Genomic DNA, 27,894 nt, shown 5'->3' on the forward strand with positions numbered 1-27,894 from the left:
CCCTGAGCTGTGATAGGGAGAGCATGGGCACGCCCCCTGATCTGCAGCAGAAAAGACACTCTCCTTGAGCTTTCCGCTTGATATAAATAGAGCAGAGCAATGAATGGTGGATATCTGGATCCATGTGAGGTACAGGGCTGGTTCTAGCTTTGTTAGAAAGAGATTGTCATGTACTATTTGATGTCTGATTTTTATGTTTTACATTAGTAATGGGATAAGCCTTCAAGTGAGACTGTTTGCCATGTTTAAAGTCCAAACAGAAAGCAAGTGAAAGAGACAGGACAAGAAGTAGAATAATGGAAGTGACTTCAAAAAATTACATCCGGAAATCCAATCACTTGTTTTTTTTAAAAAAAAAATACATACCCTAGTCTTAAAATGATGGTAGTGCCTTATTCAACTGTAAATGTATATTTTTCTCTATAGACTCTAATAAAATTTAACTTATGAAACACAAACTGTAGGTGATTATACTCTTAGAAGTTCAAGGGGCTCTTCTGGTGGACTGGAAAAAAGAACAAGCAATCCAACATATTATTTCATGATTTCTATGTCGTAAGCAATTAGTCCATCTAGGGAGAATCCCAAGTAGAAAGTCACTCGCTCAATACTTCTGCCACTTCTAAGCTGCCCGAGATAAACAGGGCGAACTGGAATACTGATTTTATCGCTGCACTCCACATAGATCTTGTCGTCTTCTTCAGTTCTGCCATTTACACGGAGGAGGAGATCTTTAATCGCTGCCTCTTTCCAGATGTCTCCATTCATCCAGAGAGCATTTAGATCTGATACTGGTACATCAGAAAAGTATTGCTCTATTTTTCCTTTGTGAATTATCCTTTTTAAACCAGAGTGTTTACCGAGATAGAAATGTGTTAAAGGTTGCTTGGCGCTGCACATGTGCCTATATTTGCCTCTGAAAGACTTTTTCATAGAGATGACATACTCGGCTATGAGCTTAGAAGTGGAATCCAGTTTCTGAGAGTTTTGTGGCCAGAAAAGAAGTGAGGCCAAGAAATAGGGTTCTGGGTATTTGTGATCAAGCCCAATGTTATTCATTATCTCTTTAAGATGCTTTTCCAGGGTTTCCACTGGTTTAATCTCGGTAGATTTTGGAGAAATGCAATGAAGTACGATATTTGCTAAGATTAAATTTTGTTTGTCTCTGAGAAGAATTTGTGAGTCATATGTGGAGTTCTCTAGCAAATAATTGTATGTTTTGACAATGCTTTCCATCTTTTTAACACCCATTTCATGATCTGTAAGATACTCTAAGATTCCTGAGAACCTATCGGCTTTGTATTTCTCCAAACCTGCCCTGTACTCTTCTTTACGTAGTAGAGTGCTCTTCTTTCTTTGGTCTTCTTCGTTGGTAATCTGCATTAAATCACGATCATAGAAGTAACGATTGTATTTTTTACGATCGCCAGAGACTCTGACACGGATTTTAAACTCTGTGCTTTCCTTATTAACATTCTTTAGCTTCATGTACACATAATAATCTTGGAAGAAGTCAAAAGCTTTTTTTAAACAAGATTTTAGCTTTATTAGAAATGGTCTATGGTCTCTGAGAACACTAAGGAACTCCTCATAATCTTCGCTGGCATTGTCTACTGAAATATCCCACTTACCAGACAAGTACTGTGTCAGGTGTTTACGAGACAGGCTGTCTTTTGAGTTGAACCATGGTAGATACAGAAGAATCTCTACTGTGTATAGGCAAACCTCAATCTGGCCCAGATACCCTGCTGTGTTGTACACACTGTAATGTCTACCTTTAGACTTCTCAAATTCAGATCTTTCTATTTCTGTCTTTTCGGTTTGTTCTTGACACTCCTTGAAGGTCTTTGATGCAGTATAAGCAATTTTTAATAGGTCGTCAAGTTGTTCTGGTGATATGGGATTGTCTTTGTTTATTGAGTCCATCATGTCTTTTAACTTGTTCTTGTAGGTCTGACCTAAAGTGTCTAAAATAAAGGAATTTGTAGATGCAATGCTTACTGCCTTTTCTGCCCACACGAAGGCATCAGTGTAGTTCTGGTCTCTAATGTAGAAGTGCCTTGCTAATGCTTGGCAAATGAAAGGGTTCTTGTTAAATCGCTTTGTGCCTTCTTTTAGAACATGTTCAACTAGTGAGCTTCCCTCAGTCTTCTGTATATCCTCAATTAGAGGGGAAAACAAAGTATTGGTTTCAGCTCCATGTTCCTTCCGATATCTTGTGACCAGCATACTTTGCATATTTTGTATTAAAAATTCTCTGCCAATTCCAGTATCATGGAATACATTGGTTTGCAACATATTCAACATGATCCTACTTTGCTGTATGTCATATGTGGTCTTTAACTCCTCTATACATTGATCTGCAATCAGTTTATGGATTATACGCAGTCCTTCATATCTCCCACATTCTTCCACTTCTGTGCGAATTAATATCGTAGAGTAAGAGCCTACGGTATCTTCAATGCTCTCCGGTCGCCAGTATGTTTTTTTTGCTGTTATACCAAGAAACTCCTCACACATAGATGCAGAAATGGTTGAATCTGGCACATATTTATTAAGAAGGGCAAGAAAGGAAATGAGCTGGGTTGTCTTGCTTGCACTGTTTAAGCCCTTTAGAGTATTTCGCACTGTAGTTTCAATATAGGACTTCTCGAAATTGTTCTTCATGATCATAAAGGAGTAGAAATTATCTGGGTTTTCATGTTGCATTTCCATTTCTTTTAATTTTGTTGCAAATGCTCTTTTTTCCACTTCAGAAAGTTTATACGTTAAAGCAACACTGCTTGTGCAATTGGATTTTGCGCTTTCCTCAGGGTTCTGAGATCTCACACAATTTAATATGATCACGACTGGCGTCTCAAATCTTATATATCGTTCTGCAATTGCTGACTGGATATTATTCTGTAAAATAGACGCACTTTCCTCATCGTTATAATCATCTACTAATAGTAAGACGGGGTAACCGTCCTTGCCATTAGGTGATCCATGAACTGCAAGACTGACCACCTCTTTTGCAACATCTGAAAGATTATCAGTCTTTCTGTTTAACACGGCACAGCGGAATGTTTCTCGCAGCTCCCAAAGGATATGCATTGCTGTTGTGGTACCTCCACATCCAGGGTGATGAAACAAGGTAATTATTTTTACACTTCTTTGTTTCTCACATTTAGACCACGATTCTACCTGTTCTTTCAGTTCTTCATGGACATCTCTTTTAATAAATGGTCCAGTGTATTGCTTGGCTGAAAAATAGAAATTCCACCATGTTGCTTTCCCTCCTCTGTAAAAATGCTCCTCGTGAGTCTTCAAGAATTCATTAAATGCCAAAGTATTACTTTCTATCTCTGTATCCTGACATTCATTTGCACAAAGAATATCTAAAGATGTCATGAGGTCTTCATCCTTCCTCTGTAAAATGGTAGAGGAACCACCATGTGATGGTAAGAAGCAAATACCTGACCGCGTAGCAGATTTTAATCTAAGAATAGTCCCATTTAAATTTTCAATGTCAAGGTTATAAATACATCTCTCTTCCATTTCTTCCCCACTTCTTCCCATCAATCTTGCTTGCAGATCTTTCCACCTCTGAAAAGTTTCTTCATTTCCACAAATACATAATATGTCGGCCATACTTTTAAGTTTCTGGAAAAATGCACGGAACACTTCATTCATAGGGTCCATAGGATCTTCAACAGTAGACAGTAATAAAAACACAACAAGAAATTTCCCTTGCTCCATTATGTCTTTTTTGGAAAAAATCGAAACCAGATTTCTGACATCATCTGCTTTCTCCTCCTGCCATGTACTATAATTTAGTGGTTGGTAGTTCTCGCTCTGAAGTTCAAGTCTACCATTACAAAAAATCCAGCTGGGCTGTTGATATAGTTTAAGTTCTTCAATATTTTCCTGTGTGAAATTCTCTATTTTTGGGTACTGATGAGGAAAATGTAAATTTGGTTTCCTCTCTTCTTGGTAGACTTTACATAAGCCATTTGTGAATGACTCTGGATCAAAATCAAGAATAGCAAACCAGTTTAATTCCTGGATGAAGCCCAAATGGTTTTTATGAGATTCATTGCATTTATTAGCAACCAAAATGTACCATTTATAGTAAGAATTATCCAACGAGTTTCGGTTTCCTGTTAGTAAGTGAGAAAGTTTAAACCCATCTACTTGGCTACACTTTTGCTTTTTTTTTCTCTCATCTTCTGCTCTTTTTCGATCATTATCTCTAGCTTCCATGGCAGAAAAAAGTGATGCCATACTGGAATCCTTTTGTAGGTTTGCTAACATATCTTTGGAACTCCCCCCTTCTCGAAGGAAACAGTATGTTTCTTTACTCTTTCTCCACTTTTTGTCTACTTTGTTCACGCTTTCTGTACAAACATACTGGAATATATTAAATATTTGTGACTTACAGTAAGCATGCGCAGGAACCACATCTACTTCTATAACAACTAAATCAGACCGAGTGTTCTGCTCGTGTAGCACACTGACAAAACGGGGTGGACGTATGCATTTTTTTGCCAACTCTAATTGATTTTTTTCAAAGTAGGTACCAATCAGTTGATCAAAGTACTGGACATACGTTTCACTGTTGGCAACAGGAACACCAATTATTTCACCATGTGGGTCGTCCCGCACTCCAAAATGAATGGTGCCATTTGTACGTGCATTCATGCATGCAGCTGCAAACCTAAAAACTTCATTGCAGAATTTCATTTTTTTATCCTCTTTTGTGGCTTTCGATGTGTTAGTAAACTCCTTGTATTCATGAATTGGGTCAATATAATTAAATGTGCCCGACTCAGGTGGTAGAAGATGGTGTTTAGTATAGGATTTGATTCCACTGGTAGTATCAAAAGGGTGAGGTATTACCCTTACATAACCCTGAACTTGATCAGAGCTGATTGATTCAGGATTTCCTAATTCTTTGTGTGAAGTTTCTTCTGTTTTGACAGGATTTATGTCTTTTTTATCTACAGGTGGTGTAGCATCATTAGTCTGCTGTGCTTGTTGCCCACTTATATTCCTTGGCCGGTTTTGGTCAATGACCTTAGCTTGTGCAGCTAATGCTTTCAAGTTATTAACTATTGAAAATACGGGTCCTTTTTTTATTCCCATATTGTAGAAGTCTTCTTTAGTTAAATCTTTTAGTATGTTCCCAGTCACATCTTCATCGAATAGAATGTCTGCTACTGCAGAGTCAAGCTTTAGTTTTCCAGTAACCCATAGCTTTACATGATCTTTTGTCCATTCATGAACGTTATTAGGCAAGTTTGATAAATCAGTCATTTTGAAGCTCTAGCCGTAGAAGTTCCTAAAAAATAAAAATAAATGTTTAGGATAAATACAAGGCAAAAGATATTCATAATTTAGGAAGCAACAACAACAATTTGTAATTTAAGTAGCAATTACCCACATTTTCTCTCCCTACTGCTCCTGAAAGGTCTGTCCCTGAGCAGAATGCAACAATTCAGGAAAAAATCCTACCCACATTACTTGTCTCAGTGTTCTGACTCAATATCCTGACCATAAGTGTTGTGCTCAATGGCTCCATGTAACAATTGCAGTCTGTATTGAACTGTGTACTTACTTCAGACTCTCATCAGACAGAGATCAACACAACTGCTCAGGCATGTGTGAAAAATCCAGATGAATTTATTCCAAGCTGAAATCTTGTAGTTATGCACGAAAACAGTAGTTGAAAAGATGATAATTTGGCAGAGTTGAGCAGAAGAAGAAATATCAGTGCAGGTTCATAACCAAAATGGCTACTACAAACAGTAAGGAGGGAGGGGCTGCAAAGATAGAGCACACATACAAGGAGACAAGGGGGACAAACTTAAGGAGTAATACAATGCAATACAGAGATGATATTAATGATAATGAACCATGAAGACATGGGACATGACACATAGTCAATGCCTGCTGCTCTGACACTGTAAACTCTGGAGCTTGGCTTCCTTTGGAGGGAAGTTTAGTTGGAGGAGGGAGCTGCAATTCACAGCATCACAAACTCAGGCTGTGGATGGTACTAGTATTTTTTAGTATTTAATGAGACTGCAGAGTGCACCTGTATTTGTTATTGTTTTGTTATATTGTTATATTGATTATGACATACGCACTTGTTACCTTGTGTGAGATGTCTATTGTGGTACTTGTGGTTCGCCGCGGGCATCCTCCACCGTATGCATTTTGCTGGGGATCACCATTAGCAACGGGCCACAAGTGCAGGATTTTCTCCCCTGTATATATGCACGACTGCATGTGGGTTTGAGCACCTCCTGCTAATGCCACCCTGTCTTTTTAGTTAGTATTTAAGGGAGTCTTCACACGAGGCAGAAAATCAGTGCAATTCACCTGAATGGGGTTTGTAGAAACCCATGTGCTTCCTGTCAAAACAGCCCCATTCAGATGAATGGAACAGATTTTTCAGTCATAGACATTTCTGCAACAAAATCTGCTGCATGTGAAGACACCCTAAGAGTGCCTTCACTCAAGTTTTTGTTGCAGAAATTGCTGAAACTGAATATCAGTTCGGTACATTTGAATGGGTTGCAGAATCCATATGCTTGTGGCCATTGCACGCAAAAGTTGTGTGCCCATGGCCGCATTACGGCCCGCATGCGGCGGGTCTGCAATACACGAGCACTGGCCCGTGTGCACTCCTCAATCACGGAGATGCGGAATGAAAGCACGGATTGGAACCCCACAGAAGCACTATGGAGCGCTTCCGTGGTATTTCTGTCCATGCCTCCACACCGCAAAAAAATAGAACTTTGACGGATCTGTCCCGGCCGCCGCATGGACGTTGCCCGCGCATTAGGGACTGCAAATTGCAGTCCCGAATGCACGGAACGAACCCACAACGGCTGGGTGCAAGAGGCCTAAATCAAAATTTTATTTCTGTAGCAAAATCTGCCGGGCTTGAAGGCACCATATTAGGTAATCACCAGCCAAAAATAGAAGTGGTGGAAGGTATTAGAGTGTAACTGTCATTTTTTTTTTTGCTAATGTATAGGGACAGAGATAGGGAACATCTTTTCTAATATAGTTTTTTTTAGATAAATCATATATTTATATTAGAAAACTTGGGCAGAAATGTCCCTTAGCAGCGCTCTATCATATGAATGTTGCTAAGGGACATCCATCTTCCTAAGGCCCCATTCACATGACTGTATTTTTGGTCCGCATTCGATCTAAATTTTTTGCAGATTGGATTCATTTCAATGGGTCCGCATAAAATGCAGACAGCACTCTGTGTGGTGTCTGCATCCGTATGTCTGTTCTGAAAGCTCCCCATTTAAAGCAGAAGTACTCATTCCTGCCAATGATTGCGAAAACCTGCTGGGACCAAGAGACCAAAGCTGTATACTGCTTGGATGAAAGTTAGGTCAAGTAAAGATACGTTTGAACTTCATCTAAAGGTCTGGACATAATTTATTCTGTAAGCGTCGGTCTGTAAGCGTTTATTACTAGATGTCCGTTAACGTCTTTCCATTACTATCAGTCAGCAGACTTCAATTACTGTCGCCCCTTACTGTCTGTCAGTGGGCATCTATTACTGTCTGTCCATTACTGTCGGTCAGTGGGCATCTATTACTGTCCGTCCACTACTGTCGGTCAGTGGGCATCTATTACTGTGCGTCCATTACTGTCTGTCAGTGGGCATCTATTACTGTCTGTCCATTACTGTCGGTCAGTGGGCATCTATTACTGTCTGTCCATTACTGTCGGTCAGTGGGCATCTATTACTGTCTGTCCATTACTGTCGGTCAGTGGGCATCTATTACTGTCTGTCCATTACTGTCGGTCAGTGGGCATCTATTACTGTCCATCCACTACTGTCGGTCAGTGGGCATCTATTACTGTCCGTCCATTACTGTCGGTCAGTGGGCATCTATTACTGTCCGTCCATTACTGTCGGTCAGTGGGCATCTATTACTGTCCGTCCATTACTGTCGGTCAGTGGGCATCTATTACTGTCCGTCCATTACTGTCGGTCAGTGGGCATCTATTACTGTCCGTCCATTACTGTCGGTCAGTGGGCATCTATTACTGTCCGTCCATTACTGTCGGTCAGTGGGCATCTATTACTGTCTGTCCACTACTGTCGGTCAGTGGGCATCTATTACTGTCTGTCCACTACTGTCGGTCAGTAGGCATCTATTACTGTCCGTCCACTACTGTCGGTCAGTGGGCATCTATTACTGTCCGTCCACTACTGTCGGTCAGTGGGCATCTATTACTGTCCGTCCACTACTGTCGGTCAGTGGGCATCTATTACTGTCTGTCCATTACTGTCGGTCAGTGGGCATCTATTACCGTCCGTCAATTACTGTCGGTCAGTGGGCATCTATTACTGTCTGTCCGTAACGGTCAGTCAGTGGGCATCAATTAGTGTCCGTCCATAAAAGTCTGTCAGTGGGCATTCACTATGGTCCATTTATTGCGGTCTGTCAGTGGGCATCAATTAGTGTCCGTTCATCACTGTTGGTCAGTGGACATCAATTAGTGTTTGTTCGTTAGGTCCCTTTCACACGGGCGAGTTTTCCGCGCGGGTGCAATGCGTGAGGTGAACGAATTGCACCCGCACTGAATCCAGACCCATTCATTTCTATGGGGCTGTGCACATGAGCAGTGAAAATCGCAGCAAGCTCTATATTGTGCGTTTTTACACAACGCAGGCTTCCTAGAAGTAAATGGGGCTGCGTGAAAATCGCAAGCATCCGCAAGCAAGTGCGGATACGGTGTGATTTTCACAGCATGGTTGCTAGGTGATGAGCGGGATGGGGACCCTTATAACATGGTTATAAGGGAAAATAATAGCATTCTTAATACAGAATGCTTAGTAAATTTGGGATGGAGGGGTTAAAAAATAAAAATTAAATATTAAACTCACCTCATCCACTGGCCGGCTCGTCTTCATTCTTCTTCTTTGAGGACCTTTGGTGACGTCACTCTGCTCATCATATGGCCCATATATATTTTTTTAACCCCTCCATCCCTAATTTACTATGCATTCTGTATTAAGAATGTTATTATGTTCCCTTATAACCATGTTATAAGGGAAAATAATCAAATCTACAGAACATCTGTGAAGAAGTCCGGGTTCGGGTCTGGGTACCAAACATGCCGATTTTTAAAATGCTTTGCACTCGCGTGGAAAAATTACGCATTTTCCCACGACGCACCCGCATCCTATCCGGCCCTCACACGCGACGCCCCTTGTGAAAGAGGCTTTACTGTAGGTAAGTGGACATCAAATAGCGTTTGTCTGTTACTGACGGTCAGTTGGCATCTATTAGGGTCCATCCATAACTGTGGGTCAGTGGACGTCCGTTATTGTCCATCACACCGCTACTGAATTGTTACTTTACTGAGATATATATATTTATAATATTTTATTTTAATATAATATATAATAGATTTTATTTTATATAATATTTTATTTTATTTTTTACCTACTGGGCTTTCTAGCAAAAAATTGCTTGAAGATTGCATAGTGCGAAGCAGGCATACGAGTTTTTATGCTACAACAGTCCAACAGTTCCGATACTGAAACAGACACCGCTTCAGAGACAGAAATCTATTCAGACAGCGGTGACTCAAGCTCCGCATTCACCCCCGGACCCTATAGCCCCATAGTGGTAGAAGTCACCATACCATCACGTTCACGGCCTAGCGTTGCTGTCCTTTCCACTTCATGGAATCCTGCGACTTCATTTTCCACCCTAAGTCCACATCTGATTATTTAAAAGTGATGACCCCCCCAAGCATTACTGTAATAAACATTTTTGGGCCCTACCCTTAACCCCTTCCCGACATATGACGTAATAGTACGCCATGGCGGCAGGTGCGTTCCCGCCAGGGGCGTAGCTAATGGCTCATGGGCCCTTGTGCAAGAGTTCAGCTTGGGGACCCCTTCCCTGAGTGCTTTGTGGCCAAGGGCAGGAAGCGCATAGCCTTCGTGCTGCCCAAGCCTAAAATTGAAACGGCACCCCTGCCCCCATGCCAAATTGTTATTTTAACCCCCTTCCCTTGAGCCAGAGGTGTAACTTGACCAGCATAGACTTTCTATAATACTGGTGTCTTCTTATGCAGCACAAGGGTCTTTGGGCCCCGTCAGGCTCCTGGGCCCGGTAGCGACTGCTACCTCTGCACCCCCTATAGCTACGCCCCTGGTTCCCGCATTTTGACGTACTATTACGTCATGGCCCGCCCGATCACTGCAGGGGCCCAGCAGTTTCTGATAGCCGGGCCCCTACTGTATCCGCCGGCATCGCTATACAAGCCGATGCCGGCGGATTAACCCCTTCTATGCCTCAATCAGCACTGACCGCGGCATAGAACAGATTTGCGGCGGGTAAGGGAGCCCATCGAGTCCCCGCGTTGCTGTGGCAGGGACCCGATCGGTGAGAAGGCAGCCGATGCCGTGCAGAGGCTGACCAATGCCTTGCACGGCATCGGGACCTGCCTTCTACGGGTGCCCAGGAGTTCCAGCCTCAGGCTGCGTCTCCTAGGCAACCTGTTAGTGTATTACTCAGTGTAATACACTAACAGGCAATGCATTACAATACAGATGTATTGTAATGCATTGCAGAGGGAATCAGACCCCCAAAAGTAAAGTCCTAGAGCGGGACAGAAATAAAGTTTAAAAAAAAAGGTCAAAGAAAAGTTTTTACATTTAAAAAAAATAACGTTTCAAGTAAAAAAAAGAAAAACACACCTTTCCCCTGATTTTAAAATTAAAAAAATAAAAGAAAACACACACATATATTAGGTATCGCCGCGTCCGTAATGACCGGCTCTATAAATATATCACATGGTCCACCCCGTCCGATAAACACCGTAAAAAAATAAAAGCTGTTTAAAAAAAAGCCATTTTTGTCATCTTACATTACAAAAAGTGCAACACCAAGCAATCAAAAAGGCTTATGCCCCCCCAAAATAATACCAATAAAACCGTCACCTCATCCCACAAAAAAAGAGCCCCTACATAAGACAATCGTCCAAAAAATAAATAAAACTATAACTCTCAGAACATGGAGACACTAAAACATCTTTTTTTTTGTTTCAAAAATGCAATTATTGTGTTAAAGCGAAATAAATAAAAAAAAGCATACATATTAGGTATCACCGCGTCCGTAACAACCATCTCTATAAAAATATCACATGAATTAACCCCTCAGGTGAACACAGTAAAAAAATAAATAAAAAACAGTGCCAAAAAAAGCTATTTTTTGTCACCTTACATCACAAAAATTGCAACACCAAGCGTTCAAAAAGGCATATGCCCCCCAAAATAGTACCAATAAAACTGTCACCTCATCCCGCAAAAAATGAGACCTTACTTAAGACAATCGCCCACAAAATTCTCTCAGACAATGGAACACAAAATCTTTTTTTGGACACTAAGATTTTTTTTGCTTCACAAATACTATTATTGTGTTAAAGTGAAATAAATAAAAAAGTAGATATGTTAGATATCGCCATGTCCGTAACAACCTGCTCTATAAAAATATCACATGACCTAACTCCTCAGGTGAACACCGTAAGAAATAAAAATAAAAACTGTACCAAAAAATACATTTTTGGTCACCTAACATCATTTAAAGTGCGACACCAAGCGATCAAAAGGGCATATGCTCCCCAAAATAGAACCAATCAAACCGTCATCTCATCCCACAAAAAATGAGCCCCTACCTAGGACAATCGGTCAAAAAATAAAAAAGCTATGGCTCTCAGAACATGGTGCGTAAAACTTAAATAAATAAGAAAAAGTATACATATTAGGTATTGCCACGTCTGTAACAACCTGCTCTATAAAGATATCACGTGACCTAACCCCCCAGATGAATATTGTAAAAATAAATAAAAACTGTGCCAAAACAACCAATTTTTGGGTCATCTTGCCTCATAAAGTGTAATAATCAATGATCAAGAAATCATATTTACCCCAAAATGGTACCAATAAAAACATCAACTCTTCCTGCAAAAAATGCCTGCACAAGACAATTGGCAGTAAAATAAAAAAAATATGGCGTTCAGAAAATGGAGACACAAAAACTTTTTTCTTTTAAATGCTTTATTATGTAAAGTCTAAACAAACAAAGAAAGTAGACATATTTGATATCACCGCGTCCGTAACAACTTGCTCTATAAAAATAGCACATGATCTAACCCAGGGATGATCAACCTGCGGCCCTCCAGCTGTTGCAAAACAAGTCCCAGCATGCTTGGACAGCCTACAGCTATTGTCCTACAGCAGGGCATTGTGGGAGTTGTAGTTTTACAACAGCTGGAGGGCCGCAGGTTGAGCATCCCTGATCTAACCTGTCAGATGAACGTTGTAAAATATAAAAACAGTGCCAAAACAGCCATTTTTGGTTAATTGCTTCACAAAAAACATAATATAGAGCGATTAAAAATCATATGTACCCCAAAATAGTACCAATAAAACTGTCACATTATCCCCTAGTTTCCAAAATGGGGTCACTTTTGGGAGTTTCTACTGTAGGGGTGCATCAGGGGGCTTCAAATGGTGTCTAAAAACTAGTCCAGCAAAATCTGCCTTCCAAAAACCATGCGGCAGTCCTTTCCTTCTGCACCCTGCCATGCGCCCTTACATCAGTTTACAACCACATTTGGGGTGTTTCTGTAAATTGCAGAATCAGGTTAATAAATGTTGAGTTTTGTTTGGCTGTTAACCCTCAATATGTTAAAGAAAGAAATGGATTAAAATGGAAAATATGCCAAAAAAGTGAAATTTAGAAATTTCATCTCCATTTTGTTTGGCTGTTAACCCTCAATATGTTAAAGAAAGAAATGGATTAAAATGGAAAATATGCCAAAAAAGTGAAATTTAGAAATTTCATCTCCATTTTCCTTTAACCTCCTCAGGACCGCTGGACGCAGGGATGCGTCTTTGCGGCGGCCCTGTAATTCCTCATGGATGCGCCAGGGCGTCATCCCGCGAGATTTCGGTCAGAGCCGGCCCGCGCATGCGCATCGCAGCCTGCCAGCCAATGATCGTCGCTGGCAGGCTGATTATTTTCAAAAAAACGGATCACAAGCCATATAACACCTTATATTTATAAATATAAGGTGTTAAATGGCTTCTCTGCTCAGACATTACAGTGAGTACACACAAAACACTACACTTAGCCCCAGATCACCCCCCATCACCCCAATTAACCACTTGATCGCCCCTGTCAATCACCTAGTGAAAGGGGAAAAAAGTGATCAGTGTAAACTGTCACTTTTTTTTCCCACTGGTATTGATTGATAGTTTTAGGATAGTTTAGGCCCCTTGGTTAGGTAGTTAGCGATCAGTTAGCGCCCAGCCCACCGCACCGCAGTCCGTTATTCGCTGATTAGCGTATCGCTAATCAGCATTTGTACTGTTATAGTATCTGTAAGTGATCAGAACTGATCACAGTCAGATCTATAATAGTATTAGTGTCACCTTAGCTCGCCCTCCACCCAAAACGCAGTGTTTTCCTGATCAGGCCTGATCGGTCGCGCATACGTGCGTTCACCCACGCCCGCCACTCCGCAGTGACAATCACTGCACAATCACTTTACAAGCGCTGCGGCGATAAAAAAAAACAGTTTTGATATTTTTTATCAATCGCAGCAGCCTCCGGTACTTCGCTAGCTTCCCATTTGTAAGACAGGCTTGCTTTCTTTCTTGGGTAGTCTCAGGGAATACCCCTAAATTTAGTAGTCCAAATGGCAAATAAGGGGTATTCTTCTGAAGAGGCCTACAGGCTTCTGACCCAGTCGAATGAGGAATGGGAACCCTCATCTGACGAATCCAGCTGGTCAGAATATGAACCTGTAGAAAGCAGTGGCAGTCTGACCCAAAGTTCGGACGAGGAGGTTGAGGTCCCTGATACCACCAGGCGTGCCCGGCCCCGTGTTGCTAGACCACAGGTTGCGCAGGATCCGCTTCAAGGGCAGCAGAGTGGGGCTGGCACTGTCGGATTACGTGGTGAGGCATACACCAGCAGCGCAGCCCATCCTGGACGTGCAGCCACCGCACAGACAGGCCCGTAGAGCTCCTAGAGTCCCTGAGGTGTTGGCAAACCCTGATTGGTAGCCCCCAACTTCAGCCGCACCAGTAGTTCCCCCTTTCACCGCCCAGTCTGGCGTTCCGGTTGAGACAGCTCAGAACGGTTCGGCACTGGGGTTTTTTGAGCTGTTCTTGACTGCGGAGCTGTTGGACTTAGTTGTGGCAGAAACAAATCGATATGCCACTCAATTTATAGCCGCCAACCCAGGAAGCTTTTATGCCCAGTCTTTCTGGTGGAAACCCATCCAAGTTTCCGAAATTAAAACTTTTCTGGGCCTTCTCCTCAACATGGGCTTAACCAAAAAGCATGAATTGCGGTCATATTAGTCCACAAAGCCAATTCATCACATGCCCATGTTCTCTGCTACCATGTCTGGGGCACGATTTGAGGCCATCCTGCGTTTCCTGCACTTTAGCGACAACAGCACCTCTCGTCCCAGAGGCCACCCAAGTTTTGACCGGCCCCTCATAGACCACTTCAACAACAAATTTGCAGATTTGTATACCCCTGAGCAAAACATCTGCGTAGACGAGTCCCTTATAAATTTTACCGGGCGCCTTGGCTTCAAACAATACATCCCAAGCAAGCGTGCCCGGTATGGGGTCAAATTGTATAAGCTCTGTAAAAGGGCCACAGGCTATACCCACAAATTTCGGATCTATGAGGGTAAAGATCAGACCCTGGAGCCGGTCGGTTGCCCTGACTACCTGGGGAGCAGTGGGAAGACAGTCTGGGACTTGGTTTCACCCTTATTTGGCAAGGGGTACCATCTTTATGTGGACAATTTCTACACAAGTGTGCCCCTCTTCAGGCATTTGTTTCTAGAACAGATTGGCTGCTGTGGCACCGCACGACCTAGTCGCCGGGGCTTCCCCCAACGGCTCGTTACCACCCTTCTTGCAAGGGGGGAGAGGGCTGCCTTGTGTAACCAAGAACTGCTCGCGGTGAAATGGAGAGATAAGCGTGACGTTTACATGCTCTCCTCCATTCACGCAGACACGACAATCCAAATTGAACGAGCAACCAGTGTCATTGAAAAGCCCCTCTGTGTCCACGACTATAATTCGCTCATGGGAGGGGTGGACTTCAATGACCAGATGTTGGCTCCCTATTTACTTTCCCGCAGAACCAGACGCTGGTATAAGAAGGTGTCTGTATATTTGATTCAATTGGCTGTATATAATAGTTTTATTCTCTACAGTAAGACTGGGAGAACAAGATCCTTCCTCAAATTTCAGGAAGAGATCATCGAGTACCTCCTGTATCCAGGAGGTTCCGTGGCCCCAACCACCAGTGTAGTGAGCCGTCTACACGAGCAACATTTCCCCAGTGTAGTTGCCGGTACCTCAAACCAACCGCCACCCCAAAAAAAATGTTGTGTCTGTAGCAGGAAGTGAAATAAGGCGTGACACCCGCTATTTCTGTCCTGACTGCCCTGACCACCCTGCCCTATGCTTAGGGGAGTGTTTCCGGAAGTACCACACACAGGTACACTTAGCATAGGGATTGCATCTCACAGGACAGGCACACAGGGCTATTAGGGCCCTTTCACACAGAGCTGCTGCAAACCTCTCCTTTCACCTGGGACAAAGTGCATAATGTACTTCGCCACATCTTTGGGCGATTTGCTCTTTGCACATTGTCCCGTGGGGAAGGAGAGGTTTGTCCTATAAAGGTAAAAAATAAATAAAATAAAAATCACCAGTAAGCAAAAAAGTTAACGTTATGTTCAAAAAGTTAAAGTTTATATGTTCTGTTCAAAAGTTATTATAAAGTTAATAAATTTATTGCGTTGCGGCCTGGTTTTTTCTTTTTTGTTTTGTTTTTTTTACCAACCAATCGACTAGCTGCAGCACTAATGTGCATTCTGACAGAAGCATTGCGCTGCTGTCAGATTACACAAAAGTCAGTGTATGCGGCGCTGCAAGATGAGATTTCTCCTCTGCAGTAAAAGATACGTTTGCCGAAGCATATGAGCTGAGGGGGCGGCGGTGTTCATATGCTTTGGCAAACACTTTGTATATAAAAAATAAAAATAAATCCCGGCAATGATTTATTCATCCACATCGATTGATGTGAATGGAGAAATCGGGTTTGCCAGGGCATACAAGCTAAGTGGGTTTGGATGTTGGGCGGAGCTCCTATGTTCTGGCAGACGCCTTTCCCCTCCTTTTTTTTTTTTTTGCCAGAGATTTTTTCATCCACATTGATCGATGCGAATGAAGAAATCTGTGCCGTTCATTTTTTCTTTCAGCCCAGAGGCTGAACGGAAAAAAAAAATCTCATTACCTGTATGCTCAATATAAGGAGAATAGCAGAAACTCCTAATGCTGGCCATACATGTAATGATTGCGGAGACCCTCAAATGCCAGGGCAGTACAAACACCCCACAACTGACCCCATTTTGGAAAGAAGACACCCCAAGGTATTCGCTGAGGGGCATATTGAGTCCATTAAAGATTGAAATTTTTGTCCCAAGTTAGCGGAAAGGGAGACTTTGTGAGAAAAAAAATAAATAAAAATTTCCGCTAACTTGTGCCCCAAAAAATGTTTTTCTATGAACTCGCCATGCACCTCATTGAATACCTTGGGGTGTCTTCTTTCCAAAATGGGGTCACATGTGGGGTATTTATACTGCCCTGGCATTTTAGGGGCCCTAAAGCGTGAAAAGAAGTCTGGGATCCAAATGTCTAAAAATGCCCTCCTAAAAGGAATTTGGGCCCCTTTGCGCATCTAGGCTGCAAAAAAGTGTCACACATGTAGTATCGCCATACTCAGGAGAAGTTGGGCAATGTCTTTTGGGGTTTTATTTTACATATACCCATGCTGGGTGAGATAAATATCTTGGTCAAATGCCAACTTTGTATAAAAAAATGGGAAAAGTTGTCACAAGTTAGCGGAAAATGATGATTTTTTTTTTCTTACAAAGTCTCATATTCCACTAACTTGTGACAAAAAATAAAAACTTCCATGAACTCACTATGTCTATCACAAAATACCTTGGGGTGTCTTCTTTCCAAAATGGGGTCACTTGTGGGGTAGTTATACTGCCCTGGCATTTTAGGGGCCCTAATGTGTGAGAAGTAGTTTGAAATCAAAATGTGTAAAAAATGCCCTGTGAAATCCTAAAGGTGCTCTTTGGAATGTGGGCCCCTTTGCCCACCTAGGCTGCAAAAAAGTGTCACACATGTGGTATCGCAGTACTCAGGAGAAGTTGGGCAATGTGTTTTGGGGTTTCATTTTACATATACCCATGCTGGGTGGGATAAATATCTTGGTCAAATGCCAACTTTGTATAAAAAAATGGGAAATGTTGTCTTTTGCCAAGATATTTCTCTCACCCAGCATGGGTATATGTAAAAAGACACCCCAAAACACATTGCCCTACTTCTTCTGAGTACGGCGATACCCCATGTGTGACACTTTTTTGCAGCCTAGGTGGGCAAAGGGGCCCACATTCTAAAGAGCACCTTTAGGATTTCACAGGGCATTTTTTACACATTTTGATTTCAAACTACTTCTCACACATTAGGGCCCCTAAAATGCCAGGGCAGTATAACTACCCTACAAGTAACCCCATTTTGGAAAGAAGACACCCCAAGGTATTTCGTGATGGGCATAGTGAGTTCATGGAAGTTTTTATTTTTTGTCACAAGTTAATGGAATATGAGACTTTGTAAGAAAAAAAATCATCATTTTCCGCTAACTTGTGACAAAAAAAATAAAAAGTTCTATGAACTCACTATGCCCATCAGCGAATACCTTATGTCTACTTTCCGAAATGGGGTTATTTGTGGGGGTTTTCTACTGTCTGGGCATTGTAGAACCTCAGGAAACATGACAGGTGCTCAGAAAGTCAGAGCTGCTTCAAAAAGTGGAAATTCACATTTTTGTACCATAGTTTGTAAACGCTATAACTTTTACCCAAACATTTTTTTTTATCACAGACATGTAGAACAATAAATTTAGAGAAAAATGTATATATAGATGTCGTTTAAAAAAAATTTACAACTGAAATTGAAAAATTTCATTTAAAAAAAAATAAATAAATAAATTTCGATTAATAACAAAAAAAAGTAAAAATTTCAGCAGCAATGAAATACCACCAAATGAAAGCTCTATTAGTGAGAAGAAAATGAGGTAAAATTCATTTGGGTGGTAAGTTGCATGACCGAGCAATAAATGGTGAAAGTAGTGTAGTGCAGAATTGTAAAAAGTGGTCTGGTCATTAAGGGGGTTTAAGCTAGGGGAGCTGAGGTGGTTAATTCTTGTGGAACACCTAAAGGGTTAACAAAGTTTGTAAAGTCAGTTTTGAGTACCTTGAGGGGTGTAGTTTCTACAATGGGGTCATTTATGAGGGGTTTCTATTATGTAAGCCCCACAAAGTGACTTCAGACCTGAACTGGTCCTTAACCTCTTACGGACACAGGTACAGGTACGCCCTGTGTAGTTCCTATCACCGCCGTGCGGTGATCAGAACAAGGTGCCTGCTCAAATCATTGAGCAGGCACCTTGGTACAATGCCTAGGGGGGTCCTGTGACCCCCCTGTGTCGGCGATCGCAGCAAACCGCAGGTCAATTCAGACCTGCAGTTTGCTGCATTTCCAGGTTATTCGGGTCTCTGGTGACCCAATAACCTGGAATAGGACGGTGATCGGTGGTGTAATAATACAGCACCAATGACCGTCCTGCAATCCTGAGAGGTGGCAGTCCTCAAGCCCGATTGTATCGTCGACTACAATCGGTATATGGGAGGAGTTGATCTCTCTGATCAAGTCCTCAAGCCATATAACGCCATGCGCAAAACCCGAGCATGGTACAAAAAAGTTGCGGTCTACTTGGTACAGGTTGCCTTGTACAACTCTTTTGTGCTGTCCCGGAGCGCTGGCAACACAGGGAAATTCCTCCAGTTCTATGAGACAGTCCTCAAGGCCCTGATCTTTTCTGACCGGGAAAGAGCAGGCCGGAGTACCTCGGGAACTGGAGGCGCCCGGATCGTCCCTGGCTAACACTTTCCAGGTGTGGTCCCCATACTGAAAAGAAGGGACGGTCCCCAAAAAAGTGCAGAGTGTGTCACAGGAAGGGGATACGAAAGGACACCACCAATCAATGTGACACTTGCCCCGATCATCCGGGCTTCTGCATTGACGGTTGCTTCAGGGAATACCACACTTCCATGGAGTACTAAATTTATAATCCCCTTCCCCAATTTTAATTCCATTTAGCCACTGACAATCGAAAAAAAAAACTATGGTTCTCAAAATTGAGACACTAAAACCCCAAAATATTTTTTTCAAAATTATTATTTTGTAAAACTAAAATAAATAAAAAAAGTCGACATATTAGGGTTCGCCGCGTCCTTAAGAATCTGCTCTATAAAAATATCCCATGACCTAACCCCTCAGATGAACACGGTCAAAACAATAAAAACGGTAATACCTAATAGCATTTTTGAAACCAAAATAATGATATTTTAGTGTATCCATAGTCTGAGAGCCATAGCTTTTTTATTTTTTGACCAATTGTAAGGACTAATTTTTTGAGGAATGAGGTGATAGTTTGATTGGTACTATTTTGGGGGGGTCATTTTTGTGATGTAATGTAACAAAAAGGCCTTTTTTTTACACCGTTTTATATTTTTTTACGGTTTTCACCTGAGGGGTTAGGTCATGTGATATTTTTATAGAGCTGGTTGTTAAGGATGTGGCGATACCTAATATGTATTTTTTTTTTTATGTATTTCACTTTAGCACAATAGCAGTTTTGAAACTAAAAAATGATGTTTTAGTGTCTCCTTGTTCTGAGAGCTATATTTATTTTTATTTTTTGGGTGATTATCTTAGGTAGGGGCTCATTTTTTGCGGGATGAGGTGACAGTTTTATTGATACAATTTTGTGGGACATATGCCGTTTTTGATCGCTTGGTGTTGCACTTTTTGTGATGTAAGGTGACAAAAATTGCTTTTTTTACACCGTTTTTATTTTAATTCTTTTATGGTGTTGATCGGACAGGGTGGATCATGTGATATATTTATAGAGCCGGTCATTACAGACGCGGCGATACCTAATATGTGTGGTTTTTTTTTTCTGTTTTTTATTATAAAATCAGGGGAAAGGGGCATTTTTTTTCTTTTTTACTTTATTCATTTTATTACTTTATTCATTTTATTAAAAACACTTTTTTTACTTTTTTTTCTTTACTTTATTTCTGATGTTCATTTTTGGGGGTCTGATCCCCTCTGCAATGCATTACAATACATCTGTATTGTAATGCATTGCCTGTTCGTGTACTACAGAGAGTAGTACACGAACAGGTTGCCTAGGAGACCCAGCCTGAGGCTGGATCTCCTCGGCACCCGTAGAAAGCAGGTTCCGTTGCCGTGCAAGGCATTGGGCAGCTTCTGCACGGCATCGGGCTGCCTTCTGACACATCGAGTCCCTGCCACAGCAGCGCGGGGACTCGATGCGCTCACTCACCCGACACAAACCCCTTCTATGTCGCGGTCAGTGCGGACCGGGGCATAGAAAGAGTTAATCCGCCGGGACTGCCAGGGACTGCCGGGCCACTGCAGTGATCGCGTGCACCGCTCCGGTGCCTGCCCGATCACCATGACGTACTATTACGTTAAATTGTGGGAACGCAGTGGTTTCCATGACGTAGTAGTACATCATGGGTCGGGAAGGGGTTAATTGTATTTAGTGTTATATCTGCAGCAAACCCAGGAGAGGAGGAGGACAGGAGCGATAGTAGCAAGAATGGTGGTCATAGTGCTCACTCACTCACTCACTGTCTCTCTCCTGGACAGTGCAGTGATGGGAATGACTGACGCATCTGTTCTTACCTTCTGAGCACTCTCTGGTTTTCAGGTCCCCCTGGCTGGGGTTGATTTAAGTGTCCTTGATGATGAATGTTCAGGTAAGGTGCAAGGTAGGGTCCCTTTGTGCAGCTTCAGGTATCGGTGCTGTGTAGCAGTCCAAGAATTAATAAGGCCAGGTTAACAGCAGACTGGTTCTTTACTGAAGGTACACCAACTACTAAAGTAACACAATCAGTATGTGGTCCTAGTCCAATACACCACCACAATACCACACAACAATTCATTATTCAAACAAAATCTTTATTTCAATTACAAATATATTATTAAAAATCACAATACATAATACAATTAATGGATAAAAATGGATACCGATGTGACAGTAGGCGGCGGGACAAATACACTCTGGTCATGTACTCAAGAACAGGGGAAATAATTATTCCTTATATACAGTCAGGTCCATAAATATTGGACATCGACACAATTCTAACATTTTGGCTCTACACACCACTACAATGGATTTTAAATGAAACGAACAAGATGTGCTTTAACTGAAAACTGTCAGCTGTAATTTGAGGGTATTTACATCCAAATCAGGTGAACGGTGCAGGAAGTACAACAGTTTGCATATGTGCCTCCCACTTGTTAAGGAACCAAAAGTAACAGGACAGAATAATAATCATAAATCAAACTTTCACTTTTTAATACTTGGTTGCAAATCCTTTGCAGTCAATTACAGCTTGAAGTCTGGAACGCATAGACATCACCAGACGCTGGGTTTCATCCCTGGTGATGCTCTGCCAGGCCTCTACTGCAACTGTCTTCAGTTCCCGCTTGTTCTAGGGGCATTTTCCCTTCAGTTTTGACTTCAGCAAGTGAAATGCTCAATCGGATTCAGGTCCGGTGATTGACTTGGCCATTGCATAACATCCCACTTCTTTCCCTTAAAAAACTCTTTGGTTGCTTTTGCAGTATGCTTTGGGTCATTGTCCATCTGCATTGTGAAGCGCCGTCCAATGAGTTCTGAAGCATTTGGCGGAATATAAGCAGATAATATTGCCCGAAAAACGTAATTCATCCTGCTGCTTTTGTCAGCAGTCACATCATCCACAAATACAAGAGAACCAGTTCCATTGGCAGCCATAGATGCCCACGCCATGACAATACCACCACCATGCTTCACTGATGAGGTGGTATGCTTAGGATTATGAGCAGTTCCTTTCCTTCTCCATACTCTTCTCTTCCCATCACTCTGGTACACGTTGATCTTGGTCTCATCTGTCCATAGGATGTTGTTCCAGAACTGTGAAGGCTTTTTTAGATGTCATTTGGCAAACTCAAATCTTGCCTTCCTGTTTGAGGCTCACCAATGGTTTACATCTTGTGGTGAACCCTCTGTATTCACTCTGGTGGATTCTTCTCTTGATTGGTGACTTTGACACACGTACACCTACCTCCTGGAGAGTGTTCTTGATCTGGCCAACGGTTGTGAAGGGTGTTTTCTTCACAGGGAAAGAATTCTTCGGTCATCCACCACAGTTGTTTTCCGTGGTCTTCCGGGTCTTTTGGTGTTGCTGAGCTCACCGGTGCGTTCCTTCATTTTAAGAATGTTCCAAACAGTTGTTTTGGCCGCGCCTAATGTTTTTGCTATCTCTCTGATGGGTTTGTTGTGTTTCTTCAGCCTAATGATGGCTTGCTTCACTGATAGTGACAGCTCTTTGGATCTCATCTTGAGAGTTGACAGCAACAGATTCCAAATACAAATAGCACACTGGAAATGAACTCTGGGCCTTTTATCTGCTCATTGTAATTGGGATAATTGGGATAATGTGGGAATAACACACACCTGGCCATGGAACAGCCGAGAAGCCAATTGTCCCATTACTTTTGGTCCCTTAACAAGTGGGAGGCACATATGCAAACTGTTGTAATTCCTAGCACCGTTCACCTGATTTGGATGTAAATACCCTCAAATTAAAGCTGACAGTCTGCAGGTAAAGCACATCTAGTTCGTTTCATTTCAAATCCATTGTGGTGGTGTATAGAGCCAAAAATGTTTGAATTGTTTTGATGTCCCAATATTTATGGACCTGACAAATTCCTATATGTGCAAATACGCAATAATTGCAAAATCCACCTGAAGACACCTCACTTCCCCTATATAGATAGACTGCATACAACAATGGCAATAATAGCGGGATAATGAGATCACATAGAGAGGAAAAAAGCAACATATAAAACACATGTATACAGACGCAAAAGTTCAAAATTCCCTACTTATGTTATCTCCCGCATCATTCGCCTACCCCACTGTGTGAGCAAACGAGAGACACAAAGCGAATCCAGTAAGAGGTGTTAACAAATAATAATCCCTCTCATTTGTGTCTAATGAATAGAAAAAGGGAGCAAAGTCCCAACAATGCAGAGCTCCACAGTAAGGAAGGTGAATGGTAAGTATAAACAAATCACATGCTAATCATATCGAGGAGCTACAGAGGTCCAACAAAAGAAAAATGCACTATACAGACCGCAGTACTGATGTCACCGCCGCGGGAGATAGCATAAGTAGGGAATTTTGGACTTTTGCGTCTGTATACATACGTTTATATGTTGCTTTTTTCTCTCTATGTGATCTCATTATCCTGTTATTATTGCCATTGTTGTATGCAGTCTATATACAGTTGCAAGAAAAAGTATGTGAACCCTTTGGAATGCTATGGAACTTCTGCACAAATTGGTCATAAAATGTGATCTGATCTTCATCTAAGTCACAACAATAGACAACCACAGTCTGCTTAACCTAATAACACACAAAGAATTACATGTCACCATGTTTTTATTGAACACACTATGTAAACATTCATGGAAAAAGTATGTTAACCCTTGTGAACCTTTGCATTTAATAACTGGTTGAACCTCCTTTGGCAGCAGTAACTTCAACCAAACGTTTCCTGTAGTTGCAGATCAGACGTGCACAACGGTCAGGAGTAATTCTTGACCATTCCTCTTTACAGAACTGTTTCAGTTCAGCAATATTCAGCAATGAGGAGGAGCAGGGCAGGCCGGGAATCAGCCTCTGCTCCTCCTACACAGCAGTGCCATGTGTCACAGTATCCTGCTGATGGGGAGCGCAGATCATAGGAGGAGCCAGGTGATTGAGGCGAGGAGTATTTATTGTGTTTTTTTTTTACTTCCTGTGAAGGGGGCACATCTGGGCATAACCACTGTGAAGTGGGCACTGGGTACATATCTTGGCATATCTATTGTGAAGGGGCACACATCTTGGCGTATCAACTGTGAGGGGGCACATATTTTGGGATATCAACTATGAAGGGGTCACATATCTTGGCATATCTACTGAGAGGGGGGCTTATCTTGGCATATCAACTGTGAAGGTGGCACACATATTGACATATGTACTGTGAGGGGACACATATCTTGGCATATCTACAGAGAGGGGGGCATATCAACTGTGAAGGTGACACAAATCTTGGCATATGTACTGTAAGGGGGCACACATCGTGGCATATCTACTGTGAGGGGGCACATATCTTGGCATATCTACTGTGAGGGGGCACATATCTTGGCATATCAACTAAGAAGGGGGCATATCTTGGCATATCTACTGTGAGGGGGTACATATCTTGGCATATCTACTGTAAGGGGGTACATATCTTTACATATCTACTGTAAGGAGGCACATATCTGTGAGTAGACCCGAGGGACTGAAATACTGGGTAGAAAATAAAAGTAGGCACATAAGGACTGATTGACATATATCCGCTCTGTGTAAGGTATTTAATCTATAATACATGCAGGTTAATTGCTGTAAGCACCGTGCAAAATGCCACAAGGGGCCCACTGAGACTTTATCGCCCAAGGGCCCACATGAGCCTGGAGCTGGCCCTGGCCTTGCCGTTGGCTGACAGGCACAATTAATTTTGTACAAAATGTATTTGCCAAGAATCTGACATTTATAACGTAGCATTAGCATTAGTACATTTTCTATAGTGAGTATGGCACCATTGTATTTGATTTGTTATTTGCGTTTGCAGAGCGCTGTTGCATTGTGTTATGGCGACGTGCTTCTGCACATTGGGATTTTTTGTTACCAGAAGAAAAACGCCTGAACAAATATCCTGGAAAGCCAATAGGTCCTCTTAAGACACATTGGGGGAGATTTATGAAACTGGTATTAAGTAGAACTGGCTTAGTTGCCCATAGCAACCAGATTCCACCTTTCATTTTCCAAAGGAGCTGTGAAAAATGAAAGGATGGAATCTGATTGGTTTTACTTTACACCAATTTGATAAATCTCCCCCTTTACCTCTACAGAGCTTCTATTCTGCACCTCGCTTTCTCTTATGGTCTGCTTTTCCAGGTAAAGTTATTTTTGGCCTTTATCTGGCTGGTACCTCGGTCCAGGGAGGGTTTGTGTGTCAGAACTACATTTTGCATCTGTTCTCTTTGCTGTTCAGACATTTACTTTTAGACTCTAGACTGTTCTAAGTTCCTCTTTGCCTGTTGGGAAGGGAAAGAGACACACCTAGTGGTGGGAGTAAATACAGCATAAAACAGAGAGGCATTTACCACACAAGAAATACATTTGTAACCCCCTGTTTTGCAATGCATGCTGCATATCTATTATCTACTATGTTTAGTATGCTTTGCTGTCATCTGGACATTGTTATATTTGGTTTAATGTAAGTTATCTGCGGTTGTTATTACATTACAGATGGTCAATATTTTCTAACAGGACAAAGTCCAGCTTGGCACTAAATTCCAATATCTATATTGACTGTGGTGTGGTACACTCCTAATCATAGCATAAATGGTTGGATGCACTCTCCCCTACTATAAACATAGCGGGTGGGCAGAGGGAGCACGCTCACAATTGGTCAGAACAATACAGAAAACTGAAACAGATAAGTACACTAAATACAAAGTGTTAAATTGTTATTATTATTATATAAACACATCACCTGATAGATACATATTAACCCCTTCCCGACTAGCGCCCTCCCCATCCCCATCGGGTCCCCGCGCTGCGGTGACAGGGACCCGATTGTTGGGAAAACAGCCTGATGCCTTCCATAGGCATCGTGCTACCTTCCATAGAAGCCTGTGAGACCCAGCCCTCTGGGTCTCACAGGCAAGCACACTGTAAGTGTATTACACAGTGTAATACACTTACAGCCAATGTATTACAATACAGATATATTGTAATCCATTGTAGAGGGGATCAGACCCCCAAAAGTGGAAGTCCCAAAGTGGGACAAAAAATAAAGTAAAGGAAAAAAAAAATGAAAAGTAGACATATTAGGTATTGCTCCGTCCATATTGACCGGCTCTATACAAATATCACATGATCCACCCCGTAAGGTGAATGTCATAAAAAAAAAAAAAAAACCTGTGCCAAAAAAGCCATTTTCTGGTCACCTTGCCTCATAAAATGTGTAATACCAAGCGATCAAAAAGTCGTATGTACTGTACCCCAAAATGGTACCAATCAAACCGTCATCTCATCCTGCAAAATATGAGAGCCTACCAACACAATTGCTCAAAAAATAAAAATAAAATATAGCTCTCAGAAAATAGCAACACGAAAACAAGATACTTTTCTTATCAAAAATGCTTCTACTGTGTAAAACGTAACTAAAATAAAAATAATAGACATATTAGGTATCACCACGTCCGTAACAGTCTGCTCTATAAAAATATGTATGATAGTCCCATTCAGGTGAAGACTGTAAAAATAAATAAATAAAAACTGTGCCAGAACAGTCATTTTTTGTCACCTCACCTTACAAAAGGCTTAATATCGAGTGATCAAAAAGTCATATGTACCCCAAAATGGTACAAATGAAAACGTCACCTCATCCCATGCCAAGCGCACATGTAACAGGTCAGCCAGTGTCATAGTTACAAATCTGCTGACAGATGCCATTTAAAAAGTTACAAACTAAGAGTTTGAAAAAAAATTAAAATTTAACCCAGAAAACTGTCCTAAGGGGATTAATATATTCCCCCTCATTGCTGTGCTGCACTTTGTCCTGTTTGAAAATACTGTGCCTGGGAGCCAGCTTAATGTCTATCTACTACAGGTCAACACTTCCTTTAATGTACAGGTGAACTGATCCTACCAACTACTGGGTGGATCATATCTATATAGTTTGGATAAATACCTTGTTTAGAGACTTATCAGCCATATATAATATGGACACAAAATGCGGTACAGACCCGTACACAATGCTATAAAATGCACCAATAGCTTTAATTAACTAATACAAAAAGAAGGTAATTAGGACCTGTGAAAAGCAATGAAAGAGTTGCAAAGAACGTGGTGGGACCACAAAACGTTCCACACGTATAGTTCACCTACTATGATCTCTTATGGTTCGTGCATTACGAAAACACCAATGAACAACTTGTTAAAGAATACAACAGGATTTTGACTGAATTCTCACTGAAATTAGTGAAATACATTGTCACTCAAGAAGATTTACAGCTCAACAAAATTCCAATGAAAATCATGGAAATAAAAGAACAAACTGGAACAAACAAAATCCAAGTTCTACACTGCAGAGACTAGGAGATTAATTCAATCTTAGGCCTCTTGCACGCGACCGTATGCCCTCCGAGACATACAGTCTGTGAGCGGGTCATGTGTCTTGGAGCCGCATACATCGTGCGCACGGGAGCTTACAGCATCATAGGTTACTACGATACTCTGCGCATCGGGCCGCCCGCAGGACTATTGTCCTGCACTCGTATGATCATATGAGTGCAGGACAGTAGTCCCGCAGGCGGCCCGATGTGCAAAGTATCATAATAACCTATGATGCTGTGCACACAATATATGCCGCTCCGGGACCGTATGTCTTGGAGGGCATATGGTCATGTGCATGAGCCCTAAGACTGAAGAAAAAACCCATAGAAAAAGAGAGAGTAAAAAAATAAATGGACAAACCTGGAAATGTTGAAGAGCTATACTGGTG

The 27,894-nt window shown here is 41.8% G+C and overlaps 1 protein-coding gene across 2 annotated transcripts; it reads right to left on the reverse strand.

Annotated features, from left to right (window-relative positions):
* LOC122938434 (sterile alpha motif domain-containing protein 9-like) lies at positions 1–27,894 on the reverse strand. Of its 2 annotated transcripts, none has more exons than XM_044293943.1 (2): positions 27,867–27,894; positions 1–5,320 (listed from the first exon to the last, which is right to left on the reverse strand). In XM_044293943.1, the coding sequence occupies exon 2, from the start codon at positions 5,293–5,295 to the stop codon at positions 535–537; it is 4,761 nt and encodes a 1,586-aa protein (XP_044149878.1). In that variant the 5' UTR covers positions 5,296–5,320; positions 27,867–27,894; the 3' UTR covers positions 1–534. The 2 variants fall into 2 exon arrangements, with proteins under 2 accessions (XP_044149878.1, XP_044149877.1); XM_044293942.1 differs by lacking the exon at positions 27,867–27,894 and adding an exon at positions 20,924–21,095.

This window comes from Bufo gargarizans, chromosome 5 (assembly GCF_014858855.1).
Source record: "Bufo gargarizans isolate SCDJY-AF-19 chromosome 5, ASM1485885v1, whole genome shotgun sequence".
NCBI classification, from domain to species: Eukaryota; Metazoa; Chordata; class Amphibia; order Anura; family Bufonidae; genus Bufo; species Bufo gargarizans.